Source organism: Sinocyclocheilus anshuiensis, unplaced genomic scaffold (genome assembly GCF_001515605.1).
Source record: "Sinocyclocheilus anshuiensis isolate Anshui unplaced genomic scaffold, SAMN03320099.WGS_v1.1 scaffold584, whole genome shotgun sequence".
NCBI classification, from domain to species: domain Eukaryota; kingdom Metazoa; phylum Chordata; class Actinopteri; order Cypriniformes; family Cyprinidae; genus Sinocyclocheilus; species Sinocyclocheilus anshuiensis.
In genome coordinates this window covers 273,895-284,498 of record NW_015557089.1, presented here as the reverse complement: position 1 = coordinate 284,498, position 10,604 = coordinate 273,895, and the positions used below count along the sequence as shown (strand labels likewise).

At 41.4% G+C, this 10,604-nt stretch overlaps 1 protein-coding gene across 1 annotated transcript in view; it reads right to left on the bottom strand.

Moving 5' to 3' along the window:
• The window catches only part of LOC107677038 (dedicator of cytokinesis protein 3-like), a 245,045-nt gene that overhangs the window by 471 nt on the left and 233,970 nt on the right, over window positions 1-10,604 (bottom strand). Inside the window, exons 50-56 of the mRNA XM_016471828.1 lie at window positions 8,016-8,252; window positions 5,218-5,299; window positions 4,888-5,006; window positions 4,670-4,757; window positions 3,709-3,828; window positions 2,734-2,816; window positions 278-1,320 (exon numbers count right to left, since the gene is read on the bottom strand). Coding sequence (XP_016327314.1) covers window positions 739-1,320; window positions 2,734-2,816; window positions 3,709-3,828; window positions 4,670-4,757; window positions 4,888-5,006; window positions 5,218-5,299; window positions 8,016-8,252 — 1,311 coding nt within the window. The 3' untranslated portion in view covers window positions 278-738. The remainder of the gene's footprint in view (window positions 1-277; window positions 1,321-2,733; window positions 2,817-3,708; window positions 3,829-4,669; window positions 4,758-4,887; window positions 5,007-5,217; window positions 5,300-8,015; window positions 8,253-10,604) is intronic.

The following is a 10,604-nucleotide window of genomic DNA, read 5'->3' as shown; positions in this document are numbered from 1 at the left end:
AGCCGGTTCTGTAATCAGCGGTAAATCTCCATCACCTGCGTGCTTTCACATTGAGCAGCATTAACTACACAGAGCCGTTGTTCACTGATGAGAAGCGCAAAAAATCGCGCTAATATGAACGTGGTTTAGCGCAGCTCGTCAGTGAACAACGGCTCTGTGTAGTTAATGCTGCTCAATGTGAAAGCCCGCAGGTGATGGAGATTTACGCTGATTACAGACCCGGCTTTCTGACAAGATGCGCGTTAAATATCGCATGCGATTAATCGTGCAGCCCTACTATGAAGTGTTAACAAGTTGTAGACCTTGACAAGAGGTGTATCTATCTTTGAAGACATGAAACGCTTGGATCTGGTACACCTGAAAACCACCTTAATCTGATTTTGTGCTTCCTGTTTCATCTGAAATTCTGTTTTTGTACCTTTACAACTTTCGGGATTCTTACCATATCTGCATTATCCAATCAATATACTGATACTAATGAGGGGAAGTAGCTTGGGCTCTACAAGCAGTTTGAACTCAAGGTTCCTGGGCAACTCCCAATCAACAACCGCTAAGCACAAAACAAAAAGTCTCACAAGCATGTAGAAGCTCAGCAACATATCAAGCACTTCTTGAAAGGTTTCAAAGACCTATACTGGATACATGAGATGTAGAGTAGAGGTTCAAACCCAGTCATTTCTTGGGACTTTCCCAAAACCCAACCACCTATGACACCAAAGCCAACAGTCCAAGCTGAACCTACTCTTTACTGATGCCGTGTTCCCAGGCCACCTTGGCCTGCTCCTCCTTGTTCGTTAGCAGAGGCTGGGAGATCTTGCGGGGCATTGGCCTTGGAACCGGCCTCAGGTCCTCTTCAGGGATACACCCTTCCCTCAGGTAAGGTTTGGGAGGCAGAGCAGGTGCAGGCTCATGGTGGTGGTAGTGTGGGTGGGTGATGTGTATTGCATGTGGGTGGTGATGGTGGAGATGGAGGTGATGATGGTGTCCGTCAGTGGGCATCCCTGGGGTTACGCCCAGTGGGGCTGAGTGACTACGGCAAGGAGTGGGCTTGAGAGGGTCCAGAACTTCAGGCTCGGAGATGCTGTAGTGTACAGGGAGGTAGGGACTCTCGGCTTCCTCCGTGTCCGTGGTCCAGGCCTGGCTGTTTGGCATCGAGTCCAAGGTGTCAGCTCGAGCTGGAGGCTCAGAGGAGGACTGGGCGAAGTTGCTCTCGCTCAAGGAGGAGACGCCACTGCTGGCGCTGCCAGACAAGGTGGAGTTACTGCCATCCAGGCCCGATTGTGGACTGGTGGGTGAGGCAGGTATAGGGTGCAGGGGTGACTGGTGAGGAAAGGTAAACAAGGTGTTTATATACAATATGTTGCATGAAGACCTTATCTGTTGCAGTGTTAAAACTAAAGACCAGTAGGATGACATTAGTAAGACCTAAAAGCAAGGGTGCTCAACCTACCTCCTGGAGAACTATCTTTATGCACACTTTAGTTCCACCCATGGTCAATCACACTTGTTTATCTTTCCATGAACTTCCAGGAATAGTTCATAGAAAATTGAAAATTCTGTCATCATTCACTCAACCTTAGTATTATGAGGGTGAACTTGTCTACTAACCTGCATTAGAAATGAATAGTTTAGCCATGAATCTCTATTCACATTCTAACTAGCTGTGTGCTATGCATGTCCTCATCTTACCCCTCCGCCTCCCCAGCACCACCTGCCTAAATCTGCTGCAGGGGGATCTTCCTTTCTCTAGCAGCAAAAACATGTTTTCTTTTAATTTTATGATCCAAGCATTTAGCAGAAGCAAGTCTACTTGCTCTGCAGCAGCATAAGAGATCTAGTCCATCAATACCAAACCTATGCACATTCTATTTACATTAATAAAGATTTTACAATCTATCCCGAGAGTTGCCATGACTGAAATCTATTCACAAATTCAAAAATGATTTGATACTGTATATTAGAGACTTGCAAACATGTTTGCTCAGAAGTATGGCCTTTCCCAACATCAGCAGTGAACACAGTAAGCAACACAGCCAAATAAACCCAAATACCTTGTTTGGCTCCTTCCGGGAATATTTATCAAATTTGGATTAAAAGTAGATCTCCAGGAGCAGTATTGAACACCTCTTTCTTAAAGCCACAATCAGAGCTGAAGTGTACCTTCTAACTGTGACTTAATATTTTACAGTACAATAACATTTTTTTTTTATTCTCAAAACATTTAAATTTTTTTTCCATTTTAACTTTTTAATTTAGATTCCTTCCCCATCTATGTGTCTAATAAACCTGGCACTATATATTATGAATATTGTTGGCTCTTGACAGATTGCTTTTGTTCTTTTTTTTCTAATTCGCTTGGTATAATTTGCTGGATGACTAAAACGTACAAATGTAATTTTTACAAATTTTCATCCTACTGATCTCCAGAGAAAATACAACCCAACAACATACATACACAGACACACAAAAATTGCACTACTTATGCATACATACAGTATACAAATGCATATGAAACAATTACAATATGAACCCAAAACACTTTAGCATCTTAGGGACACCAAAAACTCCCAACTCCCAAACACCAAAAAATATCCCAAACCAGACTCAAGTACAGTTCAGCTCAGGGTGTTTTGACTGGGGGACATCTGAGGTCAACAGGCCGTAAGACATCTCAGAATGCTAGTGCGGGCATGCATGACGAGGACTAACAGGACACATCTAGGTGGAGGATACCTTTCTTAAAGAGCGCGTGGGGAGAGCTGGAGGGAGTTCGTTGATCTGGTGGTGGAAAGCATCAAAGTGCATCGAGAAGTGTCCTAAAGGGGAGACACAGTTGGACAGAACCAGGGTTGGAAAGAGCACACGCCGGTACACACTTGCGCGCAAACACACGTCGACATGCGCATTCACTCAGCAAGCACTAGGAAGGATTCTTTCTGAACTTGGCTGATGTTCAGAGGAGAATAATGGGTGGGAAAGAGTGAATGGGGAGCAATGGATCAGCAAATGATCAAATGTGGGAAAAACTTTTTAAAAGAAAGACAGGATGCCACATGTCCAATGTAGGGTGGGTGAAAGGGAGTATGCTACATTTGCGTAGTTGATGTGATGTGTAATATTACTGTAATCAAACAAAATGGCAATAGCAATACCCCCCCACCCCCTAGTATTTTTTCTTGTCTTTTTTCCTATAAATTACTGGCATGTGCATTTTAAAATAAAATAAGACAAAATATTTAAATAGTGAACAATGTGTAAAAAACAATGTGTGTGTACAATTTTTTATTTGTCAACCACCCATTTGCTTCTATAAATGCATTTAAGCTTAGAGATGCGATTCAACTATGTGCCTCAAGATGCAGCAACAGGAGGATATTTAACGAAGCCAAGTCCAATTTAATAAAGATTCCACTACAAAATTTAACAATGTAGCAAATATTTTAATTAGGCACCTTTTCATTTCTTAGATTTCTTAACTCTATTGGCTTCATGTTTTCATAAATTCCTCCAAATAGTCTATGCACACCTTGGCAGATATGCATTCCAAACATTTGTCAAATCAGCTTGTGTAGCTGAACAGACATACAGTGGCACCTCATCATGTGTAGAAGATCCAACATAACTAATGACACAACATAAAAGGAATGGTTTCATGAAATGTCTTTCTCTTCACTGAAACCTTTCCTCAAAGATACCGTTGATTCTTACCGGGAGGGAGGGTGCGGGGGGGAACTGGTGGCGCCATCACACTCCCGACATGAGCAGAGAGGAACGGCAGAGTGTCCCTGGTGCCACTGTCCAAACTCCAGCTGCTGGGAGCTGTCAACACTGCCAGAAAGGACAAAGACCACCATCACTATACATACAGGTTTCATTATTGACCCGCTGGATCCTCATCTGAATGTCAGATACCTCAGGAATTCCTGCTTAAAATGTTGGGGTTTGGATGCTGGTGTTTCCAACCAGCTGCTAAACTAGACTAACAAACAAGACTTCCTTACCAAACATTCACAAAGAACCAGTTATGTTGAGTTGGAGAACCCGCTAAACATGCACTAACCAGGGGTGCGTTTCCCAAAAGCATCGTTAGCTAACTATGGTAGTTCGTTCCACTGAACTCTATTGGTAACGACGGAAATTGCGACCATAGTTGCTTTTGGTAAACGCACCCCAGACTAGTAATTCACATGGTTATGCTGATAAACCAGTTACATCAGCTCCAAACCAGCCTAGGCCAGCATTGAAACTCACCATTTATATTTGTTGGCTGAAAATGTTATTAAAAGTGAAAAGTAATTTCCCTTCAAAGACTTTGGCTTGAATTGGTTTGGTTTGCCAACAGCAAAAATTAAGTTTTAAAAATGAAGCGACCATGAATTTTAACAGATTGTGTGCAGTTTCCAAATATTAAGGGAAGCTGTGATGCATACGGACTAGTATTCTGGATTGAATGATCGGATAGCATGCATTCATAGACCCATCCAACATAGAACATACTTTCTACCGGACACAAAGTTAGTTCTTCATCAAATGCAGTACCTGCTCAGACAGTATGCGATTTCGGATGCAGTGTGTATTGTGGATTTCTGCCTGATCTGAGGGAAATGTGGGACTGTGAAGGAGTAGAGGGGTACAGTTGGTTCAGAGAATCATACACACCCAGTCATACCTTTATCAGCCACAGAGATATTGGGGTCACTGCAGGGTTTGCAGGGACCAATAACCTGATGGTAAAGAGCCCTCTGATGGTTAGTAGGCTAGTGAAAAATTAAAAAGAAAAAAATATGTATTTTAATATTATATTTCTGCCATCATCTCACCAAATTTTCTGGCATAGTCTACTGGATTTTAAAAAATCAAATTAGCTGTGTCTTGAGGTAGACGTACCTGTCCGTTCTCGGTCATGTTGGGGTACATGGCACTGCTGGGACGGTCCCTGTGCGGCGGTAGGAGCATTAACATCTCTCTGGTGTGTCTGTATCTGTCAGGTAGTGATGGGGACCCAACTGGAGAGAAAGTAAATAAAACATCTCTAAGTTTTAGGTTGAGACTAGAAAAGCCATATTTCACCTGAGCTGTTCTTTTGAGTGAAGCTAGAAGCACTAAGATTCCTGATTGTCACCACGGTAAGTTAATGTTCAAACGACAATAGATTAGCTCTCAAACATTGGTTGGGAAACACTCTGGAGTTATTATGAAAAGTTTATTGGCACTTACCTCTGATGCTGCCATGCCCTGAGTTGATCATCTGAGACGGAGCTGAATGTGTCGAGCTCAAACTGGACGATGATGGACTGGGCTGAAATGTTACATTGGGAGGAAAACAGTACTTTAAAGGATTAGATACAGTATTCTTGTTGTTGTGCAGATGCTAGGGTGTTCTAAGAAGTTGCAAAGGGTGGAAAATTTCCAGTAAGTTTCTGAAAATTCCCCAAAATGTTCTTAAAGTTTCCAAAAAATCCTAGAAAGTTTCTGAAGATTCTGGGAAGTTTCTGGAAATTTCCTGGAACTTTTCCACTCCTTTGCAGCCCTAGTTGTCAGGGAGTTGTTTGGTGGTGAGTGGTTTCTACAGTGTTGCTAGACAGTTGATTGGTTGTTGCTAGGATGTTGTAAGGCAGTTGCTAGGTTGTTCTAAAAGGTGGCTTCTAGGGTGCTGCTAGGCAGTTGCTCAGGTTCCATTTCTAGGTTGTTATAAGAGGTTGCTAGGGTATTGCTAGGTGATGGGTGGTTGTTGGGTTGCTATGAGTGTGTACTAATTCTAAGGCATTGCTAAGATATTATAGGTGGTTACTAGGGTATTGCTAGGTTGGATGATCGTGGTGGTTTCTAGGGTGTTGCTAAGCGGTGAATTGCTAGGTGGTGGGGTACTAGAATATTGCTAGGTGGATGCTAGATTGATGCAGTGTTCTGGGTGATCACTAGAACATTGTTAAGTGGTTGCTAGAGTGTTGTGAGAGGTTGCTAGGATGTTAATAAGTGCTGACAGGATATTGTTAAGCAGTTTCTAGGTTCTTAGAGAATGCTTGGGTATTGATAGATGATGGGTGGTTGTAGATTAATTATGAGTGTTCATTAATGCTGGCGTTGTTAGGATATTATGAGTGGTTGCTAGGATGGATGATCTTGGTGGCTGCTAGGGTGTTGCTAAGCAATGCTACAGCACTGTTACCCAGATCTTAGTGTGTTCTAAGGCATTGCTACAGCATTGCTAAGTTGTAAGTGGTTGACACTAATATGTGGATGCAAGGTTGATAGGGTGTTCTGAGTGGTTGCTAGGCAGTTGCTTGGTTGTTACTAAGTAGTGCTAGGATGTTGTTAGGCAATTGCTAGTTTGTTCTGAGGGGTTGATAGAGTATTGCTAGGTGATGGGTGGTTGCTGCGGTGCTAATGCTAACACTGTGTCTACACTGGATGTGACCGTTGTTGCTTGCATCGCATCATGCCACAACAGCTAGAGGCTGTCTATACTGGACGTGACAAACCGACCGTTGCAAATCATCTGTACTTTGTTTCAGCATGTCATAAATAAAACGAGACATCAGTTTACTGTTGGGGGTTTGTCGTGTCGTGTCGCACGATGTAGACAGCATCACTGATAATAATGGGTTCTATTGTCTTTTGTCATGTCGTGCCAATTGAATCTGGTGTAGACACGGTGTCAGGCGTTAGATTATTAAAGGTGGTTGCTAGGGTATTGCTAAGCGGTAGTTAGGTTGAAAGTCATTGGTGGTTGCTAGGATGTTGTTAAGCGGTGCTAGGGTATTGTTATGGAAATGTTAGGGTGTTCTGAGAGGTCAACAGGTAATTAATAGTTGCTGCATGGTTTCTAGGGTGTTGCTAGGCAGTTGCTTGGATATTGCTTTGCAGATGTTAGGTAAAGCAATGTTAGGATGTAGTTAGGCAGTTGCTTGATTGTTTCTGAAGGGTTTGCTAGGGTATTGCTAGGTAATGGGTGGTTGTGTGTTAGCTTACATGAGACATTAAGACATTGCTAGGATAGTGTAGGTGCTTATTAGAGTGTTAGCAGTGCTAGGGCATTGTTATGCAAATGCTAAGGTGCTCTGTTTTGTTGTTAGGCTAGGTGGTGGCTGGTTGCTGAGATGTTGCTAGGTGGATGCTAGATTTCTATGGTGTTCTGGGTGATAACTAAGGCATTGCTAACTAAGGCATTGCAGGTAGTTGTTAGGCTGTCCTAAGTGGTTACTATGGTGTTGCTAGAGTTTTCTAAGAGGTTGCTAGGGCTAGGTTGTTATGCAGGTAAACCTCACTTCCCTGGCCTGAATAGGTGCACTAGCGACTGACGCTAGAGGTTGCAGTCTTTAGCATCCTTGTTAGCACACCCACTTCCCATGCCGGAAAGGGTGGTTTGAATCCCACTCTGAGCGGGTTGAGTAGAACCAGAGAGATTACATTGGTGCCGTGACCCGGATGGGAGTGAGATTTAGGGGGTGAAGGCTGCAGTTGGTTTGAACCCCACTCGAAGTGGGTTGGGTAGAACCAGAGGGGTTACACTAGGACAATGTTTCTCAATTCCAGTCCTCGTGTACGACTGCTCTGCATATTTTTCTCTTAACACACCTGATTCAGATAACCACACTGTAACCTAACACAGTGTTCTTTGCTCCCTACTCCCTGAGCACGAGAAATCCAATGAAGTGACTTAATATGTAAATAAATACCTCTGTAAATAAATACAATTAAATTCACGTCTTGCACACTCTAATGCCCTTGGAATGGAACATATATGCTCCCTTCGAACTGGAATCATAGCGGAATATCCTGTGATGTCCACTTCGCAGGGCACTTACGGTTGAATAGAAAAAACATCTGAAGCGATAAGAGAAACATACAAAATGTGCAGAGCGGTGATATGCGAGGACAGGAATTGAGAACCACTGCACTAGGATATTGCTAGATGTACACTTGGGTGCTAAAGTGGATGCTAGGGTGTTTTGTTTGGTCACTAGGGTGAACTTGCACACTATATGTATGCATTAAGAGCGCATGTAGCTCACCTGCATGCGGTAGAGGTCCTCCGGGTGCTCCATCATACTGTCCATCAGGATGAGCAGGTTTCCCGTCTCACTGGAGGTGTGAGAGGAGAGAGAAGAGGAGGAGTGGCGGACAGAGCCCAACACATTCAGAGGGCTAGAGATAGACAGAGAGAGAGAGAGAGAGAGACAGGGGAGGAGAGGGATAGGGAATATAGGGGTAGAAAAGAAAAGCAGGAGAAGTGGAGAATGGGGAACACATGTATGGATGAGGAAAATCAATCAAGATGAAGAAAAGAGAGATTGTAGGGTGGTAGAACACAGGCAGCCATGCAAGTATGAACGAAAGAAGGAAGAAAAAGACAGAATAAATAAGAAAGAAAGAGGAGAGTAAAGCATGTACACAGAAGGATGTCAAACATACGTGAGGAAAGTGACAGAAGAGAAAGAAGGAGAGAGAGGAACAAACAGAGACATGAGAGAGACGTGGCGGAGCTGAAGCTAGTGTGCTCAGAGTGGGCAGCATGAGCGCGTACGTGTGTTTATGAGGAATACACGGTCAAGGAGTGTTTGTGAAGAGAGAGGAAGGGCTGTGTCTACAGAGAACAGGAATCTCTCTCTATAACCCACATATATGTGTGTAGAACACATAGACTACACAAATTCATTACAATGTGATATATGCAGTACAAGGCGCCACATAGGAAACAAGTATTATATGGAATAAAAATATATGGAATAAAATCCTGAATATACATACACAATTTGGACCAAGGTTTTTATTGTTAACTAAAACTATTAAAAATAGTTTTCGATATTAGATGAAAAAAAAAATCTATTTCATAACATAAACATAAATAAACTACCGAAAATGACAAAACAACATCAAATTACTAAAACTAAAACTGAAATTAAAACTAAAATATAAAAATATAATAAAAGCTAATTCCAGAAAAGTTGGGACGTTTTTGTAAAATGCAATAAAATCAAGAATCTGTGGTTTGTTAACTGCCTTCAACCTTCATTTAATTCACAAAGGTACAATTATGTTTTCACTGACCAACTTAAATGTATTTTGTAAATATAAACAATTTTTTTATTTCATTTTTTTTTTATTTTGACGGCTGCAACACACAAGTTGGAACAGACCACAGTCCACAATAAGCTGGTGAATTGGCAATAGGTCAGGTCTGTGAAATATAGCCACATGGGCTCGGGAGTACTATGGAAAAATGTTGTCACTCTGTCGCTGCATCAAGAAATGCAACTTGCATCAAGACGCCAGCGAGTTCTCTGGGCCCACCCGAGCTCATTTTAGATTGTCCAAAAGACTGAAAATGTGTGCTGTGGTCAGATGAGTCCACATTTCAGCTTGTTTTTTGGGAAAACGGACATCAAACTGTCAGTCCCAAAGACGAAAGGGACCATCCAGACTTCATTCAGTACAGGTGCAAAAGCAAATGTTTGTCGTAGTATATGGGTGCAGCAGAGCAAATGGCATGGGTGACTGAAATATGTGCGAAGGTACCATTGACATGGAGGCATATATTGGAATTGTACAGAGACATATACTGCCATCAAGATGACATCTTTCATGGGAAGTCCATGGTTATTAGATCAAGACAATGCCAGGTCTCATTCTGCATGTGCTACAACAGCGTGGTTTCGTAGACACATGTGGATGTGACTGACTGGCCAGCAGATCTGTCTCCTATTGAAAATGTATGGCCCATCATGAAAAGGAGAATCAGACAACGACGATCACAGACTTCTGGGCATCTAAAGTCTTGTATAAAGCGAGACTGGGCAAAAATTTTGCTTGCAAAACTTTAAAAATTAGCATCCTTATTTCCCAGATGATTAAAATGTATATTTTAAAAGGAAAGGTTATTTGACAGTGGTAAACATGCCTCTGTCCCAACTTTTTTGGAGTGTGTTGTAGCCATCAAAATTTGCTTATATTTACAAAAGAAAATTAAGTTGGCCAGTGAAAACATTGGAAATTTTTCTTTGTACTTTAGTCAATTAAATAAAGGTTAAAGAGAATGAACAAATACAATTTTCTTGATTTTATGTAATGTCACAAAACATCCCAACTTTTATGGAATTGGGGTTGTGTATATACACACACACACGCGCGCGCACACACACACACACACACACACACAACCCCAATTACAGAAAAGTTGGGATGTTTTGTACAAATCAAGTATATACAAATTATACAAATTAAGTATCTAATGAACATTTTATATTATACTCATATTTTTATTATTTTTTTTATTTCATAGATTGAATTACCTAGATATATAAAATAAACATAACATGAACAGGTTCCATATTTATTTATTTTTTGGCACCGCATAATGCTATTATATCTCATAAAATAATTGTAGTGCTATTATTTCTCATCAATATATATATATATATATATATATATATATATACAGTGGGTACGGAAAGTATTCAGACCCCCTTCAATTTTTCACTCTTTGTTATATTGCAGCCATTTGCTAAAATCATTTAAGTTAATTTTTTTTCCTCATTAATGTACACACAGCACCCCATATTGACAGAAAAACACAGAATCGTTGACATTTTTGCAGATTTATT